Source organism: Desmodus rotundus, chromosome 6 (assembly GCF_022682495.2).
Source record: "Desmodus rotundus isolate HL8 chromosome 6, HLdesRot8A.1, whole genome shotgun sequence".
Taxonomy (NCBI): Eukaryota; Metazoa; Chordata; class Mammalia; order Chiroptera; family Phyllostomidae; genus Desmodus; species Desmodus rotundus.
In genome coordinates, this window is record NC_071392.1 from 99,088,470 (window position 1) to 99,104,407 (window position 15,938).

At 49.7% G+C, this 15,938-nt stretch overlaps 1 protein-coding gene across 1 annotated transcript; it reads left to right on the plus strand.

Moving 5' to 3' along the window:
* Positions 1-1,056: 1,056 nt before the first annotated feature.
* CYP24A1 (cytochrome P450 family 24 subfamily A member 1) lies at positions 1,057-14,248 on the plus strand. The gene is made up of 11 exons (XM_024559859.3): positions 1,057-1,793; positions 1,990-2,180; positions 3,318-3,411; positions 5,383-5,479; positions 7,856-7,947; positions 8,600-8,711; positions 10,082-10,227; positions 12,371-12,537; positions 13,282-13,360; positions 13,837-14,034; positions 14,134-14,248. The coding sequence occupies exons 1-11, from the start codon at positions 1,509-1,511 to the stop codon at positions 14,242-14,244; spliced, it is 1,572 nt and encodes a 523-aa protein (XP_024415627.3). The 5' UTR covers positions 1,057-1,508; the 3' UTR covers positions 14,245-14,248.
* Positions 14,249-15,938: the final 1,690 nt, after the last annotated feature.

Below are 15,938 nucleotides of genomic sequence, written 5' to 3' on the forward strand. Positions count from 1 at the left end.
ACTTACCGGGGGAGGCTCTGCCAACACTAGGGGCAAAAGACAGAGCCGGGAGTGTGAACAGCAGCGAGAGCAAAACGGCGAGCGTCCCGGCTCCTCCCTGGCGGGCGTAGCGCTTGTGTTGCACTAGAATGAAAGCGTAGGAGCCATTTTCACATTATCAACAAATATCTCCAGTTCTCTTCCTGAGTTAGTAAAGAAAATTCTACTCTTGCCAACCACGATGACTCTAGAAAAAGTGTGTGTGCTCGCGCGCCGCGCGCACCCGCGCCTGCCCAGGATGGACTTTGCAGGGGTGGGTGGGGATGGTGTGAGGTTGCAGGTGCCTATCCTTTGTACAAGGTTTAGGAAAAAAGGGAGGAGGATGGATGTGAAGGAGGTAGGCCAGGTTTTCACAACGCGTTTCCTACCTGCCTAAAGAGGTAACAGCTAGGTGGAGAGCTAGCTATGGACTACGTTGTTGGCGCTTTACTTGTATTAATTCATGAAATCTTCGTAACAACCCAAAGGGAACAGCCAGGGAGGAACTCCTGCAAACTCAACTGGCTCTCCGTGCCCAAGACCCAAACGTGAAATCCCCTCTTTAGAAGATGCTGATTCTCAGCCCCTCCCAACCTTGGGTGGCACAGAAAGCCAACCTCCCTCCAGAAAGAGTTCCGTCCAGGCTGGCATGGACCTGCTCTCGGGAGGCGCGCAGGCTCTCCGGCCCCGGCAGGCGCCGGCAGATTTCCCGGGTCCGCACTCGGAGACCTTGCCCGCCCAGCAGCGCGATTGTGCAAGCGCGGGGCTGCAGCAGCGGCAGCCACTGCCGGCTCTGCCCGCCACGGGAGGGCCGGGAGGCGTGCTCGCCGCACACCCGATGAACTCGCTGCAGAGCGCCCCTCCCCGGGGGTTATCTCCGGGGTGGAGTCCGCCCGAGCTCCCGCCCGGAGAGCAGCGCATCGGTCACCCGAGGCGCGGGCGCCCTCGCTCACCTCGCTGACTCCATCCTATTTCCATCCCCTCGCCCCCGCCCCACCCTGGGTCCCGCGTCCTTCCCAGCCGGGCAAGCCAGGACCCACTCCACCCCACTCAGCATGCTCATTGGCCACCCAGGTCCTGCCCTGTCTCCATAAATACTTGGTCCCTGGGCATGGATCATGGAGAGGGCCAGGAGAAAATCGCAGCGCCCGCGGCATCACTTCTACCCTCCTTGACATCTCCACTCCGAGTCTCTAGACCTGTAGTCAGACTTGCAGATCCACATCCCTTCCTTTCGTCTTCCAAGAGGGACCCGATCCCCGGCTGCGCTTCTCCAGCCCCTGTGGCCAGCGCTCGGCGGGCACCCGCGCCCTGAGGCTGCCGCACAGTGCAGCGTAGAGCATCCTCGCGGAGGTCATTTCTGTCCCTCTCCCGCCTTCTTCATCACACCTGCTGGTCCTCTTTGCGTCTCTTTCCCAGAATCGTCACGCCCCCAAACCCAGCCGGCGCCACTTTAGCAACCTTGCCTTTCGCGGTCCCCGCGCGTTCCTATGCGCCGGATCTCCCAGGCAGCTATGAGCTCTCCCATCAGCAAGAGCCGCTCCCTGGTTGCCTTCTTACAGCAGCAGGTGCGCAGCATCCGGCAGCCCCCCAGACCCGTGACATCGACTGCGTGTGCGCCCCCTCGGCCGCGGGAGGTGCCCCTCTGCCCGCTGATGGAACGTGGCGAGGCGCAAAACGCGGCAGCCCTGCCGGGCCCCACCAACTGGCCACTGCTGGGCAGCCTGCTGGAGATCCTCTGGAAAGGGGGGCTGAAGAAACAGCACGACACGCTGGTAAATGCCTCATTGCGCCCCAATTCCCTCTCCCTCCCTGCCCTGCGCTCCAAACCCTCCCTCAGGCGCGCATCAGGGGCGCAAGATGCGCTCAGGTTAACTCCGCTGCGGCGGTCCCGGGGTGGAAGGAGGAGGAAGGAGGGAGAAGTGCTCTAGGGGTGCGCGCTGACTTTGCGCTGTGCCTGGCCGGCTGCAGGCGGAGTACCACAAGAAGTATGGCAAGATTTTCCGGATGAAGTTGGGTTCCTTCGACTCGGTGCACCTGGGCTCGCCTTGCCTGCTGGAAGCGCTGTACCGCACCGAGAGCGCGTACCCACAGCGGCTGGAGATCAAACCCTGGAAGGCCTATCGCGACTATCGCCAGGAGGGCTACGGGCTGCTCATCCTGTGAGTCTGGGCGGCAGGATGGGATCCCGCGGCTGCACCTCGGGCGCTTGGAAACTGGGAAGAGATTCCCTGGGGTGGACCCTTCTTAGGTGGGGGACACGAAAGCCCCTACCTGATGCAATCGCGCACTCTTGCAGACACCTGAGTGGGTTGAGGGACAGCTGTACTGTGAACCCACTTAACACCTGCCTTCTCTCTGGCATCCGGGTAGGGTCACACCTTTCCATCAAAGAAATGCCAAAAAGCGTTATACCGATTGTGATGGCATGAGGTTCTGAAGTCAGCATGCCAGGCACACGAGATATATACAAACAAAAGTATCCCTTAAAATTCTCTGTAACCCCCCTCTAGAAGCCCAACGCCAGAAATTAACTTCCTTTGCTTTTGACAGTGACCTTTCTTTCTGGAAGGCAGTGGAAGGTTACAACCCAGGTGAACTTGAAAGCTTGGATGAGGAGGGGTGTCCCAGTCGCATTTCAGATAGAGCAAAGCTATAATATGATGTGATTCCCGTGCTTTTTAATTAGCACTTTTTTACCCCCCCCATTTTAATGCCTAATAGTTGTATATTTAGGATATAATTGCTAGAATTAAAAAATATAGTAATGTGTGACGCATCACACACTTTGTGGTCAGCTATCGGGCAAGTGCAAGAGGGTGCCTGACGGGAACAGGCTTTTCCCAACACCTGTGAATCTCTGCCTGCATGGTATTATTTGGAGGCAATGGCAAAATTCTAAATTTGAAGTTTTGTAAACATGACTTTCAGTGGGTGGAAAGAAGACAAGATTTTTCCTCTAACAGATCTGGGCTTCTAGTGGTGGGGGGTCTTCAGGTGCCTGCTCTCATTGCTGGGAATCGAAGTATCTGGTCTCCCCAGCTCAGCCCCAGCAAGGTCATGTCAACAGCCCTGAACCCCAATTATCTGGACGTCGCCTTTCTTTGGCTGGGCAGGAAGGTGCTTTCTCAGCCTGTCTTCAAACCAGTCCCCCGGTATTCCAGTGCTTATAATTTCTGGCGATTTCTTGGCCCTATTCTCCATGTCCATTGATGACAGAGTTCATGCAAGCTGGAGAGCTGGAGAGGATCTCTGCATATTTTCAGTTGGCTCTAAATAGATTTCTGCTTCTCTCCCAGGGAAGGAAAAGACTGGCAGAGGGTCCGGAATGCCTTTCAAAAGAAACTCATGAAACCAGTGGAAATTATGAAGCTGGACAACAAAATCAATGAGGTTTGCAGGCTGGGGCCAGCTTTCCCGGTTCTCTTGGGGAGGGAGGGAGGGAGGGTTAGGGAATGTCGAGTCACAGCTACAGAGTGCAGAGGGCAAAGCAGGCACTTTGGATGATGCAGGGTCTTCGCTTTCTCCTCATTCCCCTCCACACCATCTCCCCTACCCCAAAGCCCTTATTACTTCACCGTCTCTTAAAAATATCACCTTGAGGAGGCAGTTACAAGCACAGACGTTGGTATTCCACAGTCCTGTGGAACCTGACTATACGGTTTCATTTCCCTAAGCCTCAGTTTCCCAGTCTATCACATGGGGGTAACAATCCTCACTCCACAGGTCTGCTGTGATGATTGGGTGAGATAATGCTTATGCAATTCTTTGGTCGTGACGTTCGAGCTGGGTTTCGCAGGAGGATTAGGAGCGTACAAGCCGCAGAAGGTGGAGAAAGGCATCCAGGCAGAGAGAACAGCCTGCTGAAAATATGGAGACGCTATGTCACGATGTGTTTAGAAAAAGTACATTCAGAATGGGGCTTTTCTGAAATGATGCTGGGCAGGAGGCAGGTCTTGACAATGTTTTTGTGTCAGGCTAAGGTATTTAGACACCTCCTTTAGCCAACAGGCCAAAGGGCAAGGGATTTAAGCATATAGTCATCTCTTTTTACTCTTATTCCCTCTGGGTGTTTATTTTGAACTGAACTGGGACCCACGTAAGATTGTAGAGGTAAAAGATTGCAAACTCAGGAGATTTCAGGGCCCAGGTAGTTAATATAAACACATATGCAGCCCGGTAGGGGCTTCAGGCAATGAGAGCACATGCCCATTCCGGAGGTGACAGCTGCCCCAATTCCAGCAAATGACTGCCCCACGAGAATGAGACGCGGGGTCCACAGATCCTGTAGTTCTTTCTTCTTTCTTTCTTTCTTTCTTTCTTTCTTTCTTTCTTTCTTTCTTTCTTTCTTTCTTTCTTTCTTTCTCTCTTTCTTTCTCTCTTTCTTTCTCTCTTTCTCTTTCTTCTTCTTCTTCTTCTTCTTCTTCTTCTTATTATTATTATTATTATTGACAAGTAGAGGGAAATCTATACGTTAGTGTGAACTCTCTGAATTTTGACTGTGACAAATTCAAAGTGCTTTTGAATGCACTATGTGGGCAAAGTAAGCCTCACCGGTCTCAGGGGTGGGCTCTGTAGTCGCACTGGCTTTGTTCCAAGCCCAGCGTGGCCACTTCTTAGCTCTGTGTCAAGGGCCAGTGCCCAAGCCTCTCCCTGCACCTCAGCCTTCTCACCTGTTACCGAGGAAATGGGAGAAATGGGTACTTTTGCCCTCACAGGGCTGTCGTGAAGATCAGCTAAGAAAACACACTTTGCCCAGTGCTCGGTACTAGAGCGGCCTCGTGAAAGGAGAGGCACGTGTCCTCTGAAACCCTGATTTTGGAAACTGGCATCTAATGGCCTTGCATAACATGTCCAAGGTCACAGAGCTATTTCGTGGGGGAGCCGCGTCCAGCATTTGCCGATTTCCTGGCTCCAAGTCCAACATGCTTAATTTAACACAACACCAAACGGTAAAGAGATGTTTGCTTGCCCAGATGTGGAAGCAGCAAACCTCAGGGTAGTTACGGCACCAAAGTCCCCAAGAGGCCATGCCAGTGGGGACACTTGACTGAGTTCTCCTTTGCGGTCTGTTCTCCATTCTGATGAGAAGAAATGTTTTCCTTTCTTTAAATTTAGATCACAGGCTGAAACTTAAGCCTCAGGGTGGCTGCCAGACAGCTGAGGAAATCACCCAGGACAAGGTAGTTAGGGTCTCAGGTGAACTCCCAAGGAACATACATAATTAGTGCTGCTTCCGAAGGAATAACCTTACGGCCGGTGAATAGATCCCGGGTAGCAAAACCTGAAGTTAGCTCCCTGAGCTCTAAGTTTTTGTTTTCCCTCAAAGACTAAGCAGCGTTTTCGTGGCTTCTTTCTTTGCAGGTCTTGGCCGACTTCACGGGTAGGATGGATGAGCTGTGCAATGAGAGAGGCCACATTGAAGACTTATATGGCGAACTGAACAAATGGTCATTTGAAAGTACGTTGTCTCCACAGTCTGTCTGGTTCATTTGAGCTCGCAGGTGATTTTGAGGCTAAAAACACGGCTCTGTGGACAATGCGACAACTCTCCCGTAACAGTATCACATACTGTTCTGACTAGAAAAGGCTGCCGCAGCTGTTCCGATGCTCTCAAGCACCGAAGTTATGCTTTGCCCTCTGGGTGACTTGTGTAGTCATTCAACAAACAGGTAGTGAACACCTGCTATGTGCCCGGCATCATGCCAGGGACAAAGAGTGAGCAAAACAGGCAACATCCTTGCTCACATGGAGCTTGGGTTCTAGTAGGGGTGACTATTGACAAGTAAATACATTGATTTTATAGAGAGAGGAAGGCGGGGAGAGAGAGAGAGAAACATTGATGTGAGAGAGAAACATTGATTGGTGCTCACCCTGACCAGGAATTGAACCTGCAAGCCAGGTATGTGCCCTGACTGGGGATCAAACCCACAACTTTTTGGTGTATGGGACAATGCTCCAAACAACTGAGCCACCCAGCCAGGACCACATTTTAATGTGTACTCTGCCGAGGGGTAAGGGGTTCAGAAAAGAACATAGGTGCCTAGATGACGCAACTCTGCTTTGGCACGGAGACATCTGAGGTGAGACCTAAAGAAAGGCAAGGTGCAAGCCGCAAGGGCACCTGTGGGAAGGTTGTTCCAGAGAGCAGAGGCAGGAAGTACAAAGGCCCCGGGGTAGAAGCATGGGCACACCTTTGAGAAACTCCAGGGATGCCGGAGTGAGTGGGTGGTGGGGGAAGATCAGGCCGGGGCCTATAGGCCCCACAAGAATTTTTAGTTTGAGTCACATGGAGAGCCATGGAGACTTTGAAACAGAAGGGCACACGATCACTTTCTTCAAGGATCACCCTGGGAATAAGAAGCACATCACTGCTCATTGGGGCTGCGGGCAAGGGAGCAAGGCCAGTTCAATAGACAAAGCTGGTTCAAGGCTGTGGGCACATCCGAGAGGGATGCCCCAGCTGAACTTGGCCTGCGGGTGCTTCACGGAGGTGGTGCCATCTCAGCTAGGGCCTGGGGGGTGAGCAGGAGTTCGCCAGGTGCAAGTGAGGAAATGAGGTGTGGCCCAGGCAGAGGAGCAGAGATGATGGTGAAGGAACAGGAAGGCATTTGGAATGACTGGCGCATATCCTGCAAGGGAGGGCGAGGGCAGAGAGTGGCAGCAGGAGGCGGCCCTGTAAATCCATACAAACCAGGATGGGAGCTGGACTTTGAACCTGAGAGTCCCTGGGAGGGAGAGTAAGTGCTCTGGGCCGGAGGGTGGCATGGTTTGATGGCTGCAGGGGTCATTCTGGCTGCTGATGCGAGGGGCTGGACATGGCGCCCCAAGACAGTAGCCTTTGTCCTGATGTCTCTCCTCCATCAGATCAGCCTCGCTTTAAGGTTACGGACCAGTCACTTGGCCCGTGAGAAAGCTCCATGCCAATGACAGACGCATGGAAGGTGTTAAGGGGTAAAGAGGGGTGAAGGGAAGGAATGATTATAGAGGAGAAGGGAAGTGTATGCTTTGGAAGTTGTCCACTGTAAATACCCAAATTAAGGAGTAACAAATGCATTTCTGTGTAAGTCAAAGAAAATCTGACTAGGGCGGTTTAAAAATTATTGTCTAGCATTACAGGAAGTCTAGAGGGAGGCCTTCCGTGGCTGGCGCTCAGTGACGTCACTGGGGAGCCAAGTGGACACTGTTCTCGCGCATCCAGCCTTAGGTTGCTGGCTTGTTGCAAGATGGCTGCTGCCCCTCCTGGCCTCACCTCTGCACTTTGGGCAAAAACAAGAAGAAAAGAGGGTACCGGTCCCATTTTATCTAGTAAGCGAAAATGATATATCCTTTTGGTCTCTCTAGCCAGATGGACCTGGGCCATGTGGCTGCTCTGGGGGCCCCAGGAAGGCCTGGGAAGTCAGGGAACAGGCTTGTCGCTGGAGTCTTAGGTCAATCCTATTAACTGCCTGATACACTGACACCCTAAATAAAATCAGGGTTCTCTTAGGGCAGAAGCGAGGCAGAATGAGTGTTGGGTAGGCAGTCACAATGTCTGCCGCCCCCGATATGGATGATAACTCTGACTAAAGCAAGACAGCGCAGGAGAGATTCACTCCTGTTAGGATCGGGCTACATTTGCTCAGGGGCATTTCTGACCAGGGGGCTCTGCAGGGGATGGGTCGTTGGACCTGGGGGAAATTTCTAGAAACAGTGATCGGACTCTCAGACTCTTCTTCACTCCTCCTCTGTTCTTTGAAAAGACCTCACGTCTCTGAGAGATGGCATCGAGCCTTTAGGAGCCAGCTAATCACAGAGTCCAGATTGTGCTAACAGTGTTGATTATTTTAATTAACAGGCATCTGCCTTGTGCTCTACGAGAAGAGATTTGGGCTCCTTCAGAATGACGCAGGGGACGAAGCTTTGGAATTCATCAAGGCCGTCAAAACAGTAAGCACCCCCTAGGGGAGAGAGCCTTTGTCCTGACCGGGTATCCGTGCAGCGCAGGGCTTCCCCGAGAGTGGCGTGCACACATATTTTATTACAATAGTTAAGTGCTCGTTTTAATGTGTGCTATGCATTTTTGTGCATGGGTGTGCCCATATGCAGATATGAGAAAGCAGCACATTACATCATTCTTCGGGCTAAGTTACAGTAGGAAGTTCAGTTGAAGGTCAGTTGATTAACTTATGGTTGTCAAAAGCCTGAAAGTTTTCAGACTTTACATTTTTGAATCATTTAGGTCATATGTGGATCTGTAGGTGCTGTGAAACTGGCAAAGGAGTGGCTGAAGTTTGGAAATTCAAGTGAAGATAAAATTGATAGTTTTCTGTTTTTCTTCTTTTTTAAGAACTAGGTTATAAGAACAATTTTTTAAAATTAAACCTGACTGAAAAATCATCCCAAAGGTGATTCTGAATATGTTCTGGGGGGGACGGGGTGGGTACAGCTTCCAGGCCCAGTGTGGAGAGGCCCGTGGGAGCTCCTCGGGATCCCACCCTGTAGGGAACATGGGGTGCTGTGCTCAGAACCCCTCCCCTGGTCCAGAGGGGTGCTGTGTTGGAGAGAAACGGAGATGAAGAAGCATTTGTGTCCCTCACAGATGATGAGCACGTTTGGGAGGATGATGGTCACCCCGGTGGAGCTGCACAAGAGCCTCAACACCAAGGTGTGGCAGGCCCACACACTGGCCTGGGACACCATTTTCAAGTCAGGTAACACGGCCACACACCCAGGCTCACTGTCCCCAGAGCTGCTGCCCACAGGTCTGAAGTGATCTTCTTGGCCAGCCCACCTCGATCCCCAGATGGAGGTGCTCCTCCTCCTGGTTCCTTTGGGCTTTGCAGACAAGGGTTTGGGGGTCATCCCAGTGTAGGCAGATTCTAAGGAAAAGGCAGGAGGTGGCATTGTGTTGTCTTGGGGAGCCAGGAGGGGTTAAATGCAAGAGCTGTGCAGTCAGAAATACCTGCGTTCAAGTCCCTGGTCTGCCATGGGTGTGGCGGGTTGGCCAAATGTGCTATCTCCTTTTCATCCTCAGTCGTCTCATCTCTAAAATGGGCTAACAGTAACAATAATCACACTACCTCCATGTAACTGTTTCTAGGTCTAGTATAGACAATCTGAAGCCAGGCATATGACAATATCTCAATGCATCAGAGCTATTTCTGCTACGTTATGGAGGGAATATTTGATGCTAGGTATTGTTCTATGATAAAATAATATATTACATGTATTTAAACATACACACTTATTTAACTCCCACCAAAAAACCTATGTTAGATCCTTCTCTTAGCCCCGAGTAACAGAACTGAGGCACAAAGAAATTAAGTAACCTTCTCAACACGACACGCTAGGGGATGGCAAAGCCCAGGTTAAAAGCCAAGCAGAAAGGCTCCTGAAGCTCAGACTGCAAGGACTATCCCATTTATTGTCATATTTGCATTGCCACCATCCCCACTATTAGTACTCTGGTGGTAGGTCACATCATGCTTGAAGTAAGGGAGACAGAAGCCTGGAATGTGCTTTACAGATGTTAGAAAATTTTACTATTTTTGCAACCATTCATGGGCACTGCACGTATGTGTGTGTGTGTGTGCACCAAGATTTGGGAGCCGCACCCTGCCTCAGTGTGTCTGCTTGTATTAGTGACCACAGCAGCCTGACACCTGGATGTGGGGCCAAGTTCTGATTCTGAGAGTAGACCCACATCCCACCTCTGTCTATCAGGGTCCCCTCCCAGCCCTACGCTCTTACGAGTCAGGATGTGACCTGCAGGTCAGCAGCACCAGCGTGACCTGGGAGCTTGTTAGAAATGCAGACTCCCAGGCCCACCCTGGACCCTCAACTCAGAATCTGCATTGTTAGAAGATGCCCAGGTGACTGGTGTGTACATTGACGTTTGAGAAGCCCTGCTCTGGGGGGGGGCATCCATCCATCCTCGACGACCCAATGAGGCAGTGTGATCCCCTCTAACCATGTAGGTGTCCCAGAAAAGACCTGTCCCATGCTGTGAGGATTTCATCTTAGGTTTCCTTTCATTCTTTGCCTCATCCGGACTTCCTCTCCCTTTTCTCTTCTCCAATAGTCAAATCTTGTATCAACCAGCGGTTAGAGAAGCACTCAGAGCAGCCCGGCCGGGATTTCCTCTGTGACATTTACCACCACAACCAGCTTTCGAAGAAAGAGTTGTACGCTGCTGTCACCGAGCTCCAGCTGGCTGCGGTGGAGACGGTGAGGGTGGGCCTGATTCCCGGTCAGCCGGTCAGTAAATAAACAGCCCAGCGTGGCATCTTTTCACGATGCATTATAACGGGCCATGCAGCTCACTCGTTCCACAAGGATTAAGGGGCTCCAGCTTAGCAAAGATAAAAAGCCCCACGCCGAGTGCCGTGGGAGACCTGATGATGTGCGTACAGCCTTGTGGTCACACGTGATAGGAGAAAAATTCTCCTAGTGACTCCTGTCCTAGGATCGCAGGCCAGAGCAGCCTCTAAGTGTTGTGACAGATGAAAACGGCTACAGGAATTCGGAAGCGGTAGACTTCCACAGCACACAATTGACGCTCTAGATTTTTAAAATTGCAGATATCCTTTAGGTGGCAGTGCATGTTACCTACCTGGGGCTGTTCATTTAATGGACAATATTGATAAAAATATTGAAATACTCTCTGGAGAATTAGCAAATGGGGTCAGAGCTGAGACTGGAGAAGCAGATGGGGCATGATAACCAGGAGGATTATTAAGCCATTTGGCTTTTATTAGACCCGCGACAGAAAGCTCTTGGAGGGTTTTAAGTAAGGGGGCAACTTGATCAAGGTCATGTTTGGTAGAGAGGCTCTGGCTGGTGGGTGGAGAGTGGGTGTAGCGGAGAGAGCGTGCAAGTGGGAGGCCGAGCCAGGACGCTTGGTGCCCGTGAGGTTTTGCAGGCCACTTCCCCTCCACTCGGCCCCAGCAGTGACCCTGACAGGCGGGCTGCCTGTCCTACTGGGATTTGGTGAAAGCTACAGTTATCTGCCTTTTGGAAATTCTATTTGTCCTTGTGATAGTGGACCCACTGATATGCTGAAATCTGTTTCTTTTTTCGTCCTGGCTATTTTGAAAGTCTCCTTTGGAAAAATCGGAGAAATTTGAAAGTCTATCTAATTTGGCATCTCCACCCTCTTCCTGTTCCGTAAATTAGACTCTTGTACTAATGCCGTCTGCAGTTTAGTTGCAGCCGAGGCTGCCAGGCCTCCGATGTGAAGAAGACCGCCTTGGGGACATCTTCTTCCAAAAACAATAAATGCCATTGTCTCCCAATCGCCTTGCATTTTTGCTCATTTATGTGACTGGCACATGGCACTTGGCTAAAGCGTCGTCCTGTCTGCAGAGAAAGGACACCATGACCATTTTTAGGAGGCTATTTGGTTTAAATTAGCTTAAAAAAAGAAAGGGCCTAAAAAACAAATACTTCTGACTACCAGTGGTGAATATTACGACGCTAAAAGCCACACTTGGCTGCTTCCGCCAACATTTTTTCTCTTCTCGTTGCCTTCGGAAAGGAAATAGAGAATGCCACTTAAAAGGCCACGAGCCTTTGTCAGAAACTGGGCTGGTACCTTGAAATTCTCAACTCGATGCTAGAATCTCTTATTTTGGTGTTGGCAGCCTGTTTCGAGGGCTCTTTGCATGTGGCTGAAACCCTGAGTCTAGATAATGCCTTTATAGTTTTGTGGTAACTTTTTAGGGTGTGGCAGGAAAAAAAGAAAACCCTCTTCTTTTAAATACCAGAAATGCGGTCTCCAGAACTGCAAAAAAATCTTTAAATCTCTTAGAGCAACACTCCTAGGATCTCCATTCCTCTCTCCACACTCAATTTGTATATTGAATAGTTCTCGAATTAAACTTTTTTAAAGATAATTATAGATGCACATGCAGCACTACAAAAAAAATAGAGGGGGGCCCTCGTGTCCTTCCCCCAGTTTCCCTCAGTGGGACCGTCCTGCGTAGCAATAAACATCATCACAGCCTGGCGCTGACGTCAGTCCCGTCCGCCCACCTCACTCTCGCTCCACCAGCTTCACGCACACTCCCCTGTGTTCAAACCGTTTTTGTACCGAACTATATTTTAAGTCTAATGTGGCAAGTTGTTTACAGGGTTCTACTTTGATTCCCTCAATAAATAAACTACCCTTCACTGATACGTTTTATATAAAGTACATTTGACTGTACATCCCTTGTCATCACGTAAGGCCGACAGGGACGTGGGGAAAAGCATCAGTCTTTTTGTTTTTCCTGCCGAGCAAGGCGGTAGGCCTCGCCTTGGCTTCAGCACAGACTGGCTTTGAGGCAGGTTCTTTGCGGAAACTCAAGTTTGTGTCCCTTGGCTTTTTCAGACAGCAAACAGCTTAATGTGGATTCTCTACAATTTATCCCGCAATCCCCGCGTGCAACAAAAGCTTCTTCAGGAGATTCAGAGTGTGTTGCCTGCGAGCCAGATGCCACGGGCAGAGGATCTGAGGAATATGCCATATCTGAAGGCCTGTCTGAAAGAGTCCATGAGGTAAGAACGGGTGCCCGAGCCAGTGAGAATGTACTAGAAAGCTGTCCCCTTCAGTGCACACTAAGGGGTCCCTCCCCAAAGACAGCTGCCATACCTGATGCTTAACATTTATCAAACTGGAAAAGAAGAAAAAGAAAAAGAACCGTAGGACCGTATTCCATTTCTATCAAAACTCATTTCCTCAACATTTGGGCAAATTCTCTTACATCTTGGGAAGCTAGTGCCGTTCCCTTTAAATCAATAATTATACTCCAATGAATGCTGGAAGCACTAATTAGGGTTCTGGGCAGGACTGAAGAACCTGACATGAAAGCCCAGCCAGGGGACCGTATCTCTCTCACATCGATGTTTCTCTCCCTCTCTTTCTCCCTCCCTTCTCCTATCTCAAAAAATAAAAAATAAAAATAAATGTTAAAAAAAAAAAAAAGGATTCGTGGTGAAGCATGAAAAACATACACATTTGATGTCTAGAATGAAACGGGGAAGCCACCATGCACAGCTACGAAGCAGGCTCGTAGTGGCAGGTTTTGTCGACCCAGTAAAATAAGGAATAGACACAGAGGCATAAATATTGGGAAGGCAGAGACGCAACTTCCTTATGCAGACCTGTGATGAGGTTCCCCTTTTGATTTATGAACTTATTAAGCAACAATTGTTCACTTAACCAGAATCTGCGCTCCCATCAACACTTGAGCTAGAACTTGGTCCCTGCCGACCTTTACATCTTCGGTTTTGACTTTTCAGGCTTACCCCGAGTGTGCCGTTTACAACTAGGACCCTTGACAAGGCAACCGTTCTGGGCGAATATGCTTTTCCCAAAGGAGTAAGTACAATTCCGTACCTGACAGAGCTTTGAAAGACACATGTTCCAAATAAATAGGCACCCGATTCCCCTAAACACGTTTACAGGGAAAACATTCATTTTGCAAATACGTAGATTCTAATGTGTAGCTGACGTGTTGCATCATGCAGTATTAGGAATGAGGGCCACAGAGACAGACCTGGATTCGGGTGTGCACTTGAGTGAGTTATGTAACTTCAGTGAGCCTCGCCTTTCTGTAAAGTGGGATAAATGATAAAATCTGCCACTTGGGGTTCTTGTGGGAATGTGAAACAAAAATTTAAAGTCCTTCACGTAGTTAGCACCTGGCACATTTCAAGCCCTCCACACCTTTTGGCAATCATCATTATTATACATTTGTGGGTGACTCTTACATTCGTAGGGTGACCGCTTTTGTGAGTTTCGCCCTTCAAACATCTTCTGCTTACTTTAAATGCCACATGTCTGTGTGTTTCTAGACAGTGCTGATGCTCAATACCCAGGTGTTGGGGTCCAATGAAGAAAACTTTGAAGATTCGAGTCAATTTCAACCCGAACGATGGCTTCAAGAGAAAAAGAAGATCAATCCTTTTGCACACCTTCCATTTGGCATTGGGAAGAGGATGTGCATCGGCCGCCGCTTAGCTGAGCTCCAGCTGCACTTGGCTCTTTGCTGGGTAAGACCCTGGCCGGCTTTCTGCACTTGCGCTTGGTGCTTTCTACAAGGCAGGAGAAGAAGGCTAATTCTGCTTTTTTTCTGTGCACGTGTGTTCCAGGTTGTCCGCAAATATGACATCGTGGCCACGGACCACGAGCCGGTGGAGATGCTGCACTTGGGCATCCTGGTGCCCGGCCGGGAGCTCCCCATTGCTTTCCGCCAGCGATAAGAAGCCTTGGGTGAGCACCTGGGACGCTGGGCACAGAGAAGGGTGGGTCAGCCCAGCAGAAGTCAGCCAGAGTTGGGCTCGGACCCCTGCTCGCCACTGATTCTCCCGGTGACCTTGAGTAGTTACTCAACCGTTCTGCCTCCTTTTATTTTTTTTAACTTGGAAAATGGGGAACAAAGTCGTATGTACCCAGAAAGTTGATACAAATACTGTATAGTCAGCCCACAGCCTGGCACCAACTACAAGTGCTCAGTAAATGCAAGCTGCTGTTACAGTTTTTGCACATAATATCACGGGTGGACACACTTTTTCTGTAAAGGGCCAGTTGGTGAATATTTTATGGTTTTCAGGCCATCCCGTCTGTCTCACAGCCATTTAACTCTGCCTTGTAGCTGAAGTAGCCTCAGGCAATTCGTCAATAAGTAGGTGTGACTGTCATATGAGTTTTCCGTTGCTGCTGTGACAAATCACTGAGACTGAGTTAGATGACACAAATGTATTAGGTTACAGTTCTGTAGGTCAGAGGTCCCACACAGCTCTCACCAGGTGTCGGCAGGGCTGCATTTCTTTCTGGAAGCTCTCAGGGACTCTCTCCCCCCTTGCTAATTTGGGTTGGTGGCAGAATTTAGTTGCCTGTGGTTGTAGGACAAAGGCCCCGCATTTCCTTGCTGTGAGCTGAGAGCTGTTCCCTGGAGTCGCCTGCGTTTCTGGGTTCATGCCTCTTGCTCCATCTCCATCCCCATCACCAGCCAGGGACTCCAGGCTTCACACCTCTCCAGGCTTCACACCTCTCCTCCTGTCGTGTCTCTCTGACAGGCCATTATTCAGGGTAATCTCCCCACCTCAAGGTCCATAACCTTAACACATCTGTGAAGTTCCCTTTGCCATGTAAAGTGGCATAGCCCCAGGTTCCAGGAATCAGGGCAGGACGTTCTTTGAGGGCCATATTCTGGCTTACAAGGCTGCATTTCAATAAAGATTTATTTATGAAAACAGGTGGAAGGCCCTATTTGGACCCAGGGCCTTGCTTTACGGACCCTTGGCCTATAAGTGTGTGTACCTACCAGCCTGTGTTAAATAGACTGAACTACTTTCCCCGCCCTCACCGTTGAAGTGGTGAAAAGCTAGCCTGAGAAGTCTCTAATACCATCGTCTGTGGAAATAGGACGTTTCCAACATATGGCTTTATAGAATTCCAAGTCAGTGTTCAAAGTCAATGTCAATCATTGTATGTGTTTCAACAGAATCTCCTAAAATTTGCCTAGAATTAGCTGCTATTTGCTAACTGCGAGTTAAGGGGCATTCGCTGATAAGTGATTATTTAAGGAAACATGCAGTTACAGATGAAATTTCTGAATGGGGACTAAATGAATTCCTGCCCCAGCGTCTGGGCCCACGAGGCAATTTGTTCAGCGCTGAGCATCCCAACAGCAGCACTGAAACAAGTGGAATGATGAAGGAATTCCAGCTGGATTTTGAAACTCCCATCTTCCGCAAGGCCATCTGAACATTCATTGTGGCAAACCACACCTTTGGCAAGAGCCCAGGGCAGCTTTTGGTTTTAGTATTTATTTATTTTGCTGATAATCCCTCATTTAATCACACTTCTTTGATATATAATTGGAATATACTTTCTTTTCCAGATTTTTTTGTTTTTTTTTTTTTTACCAATGCCTGGAGCAGAGTTGTATTCT

Bases quoted from the DNA above. Each gene is read 5' to 3' on its own strand.
- CYP24A1 (XM_024559859.3), top strand. From the start codon at position 1,509: ATGCGCCGGATCTCCCAGGCAGCTATGAGCTCTCCCATCAGCAAGAGC. The intron at 2,181-3,317 runs GTGAGTCTGGGC...CTTCTCTCCCAG, and splicing joins GGCTACGGGCTGCTCATCCT to GGAAGGAAAAGACTGGCAGA. The intron at 5,480-7,855 runs GTACGTTGTCTC...TTTAATTAACAG, and splicing joins GAACAAATGGTCATTTGAAA to GCATCTGCCTTGTGCTCTAC.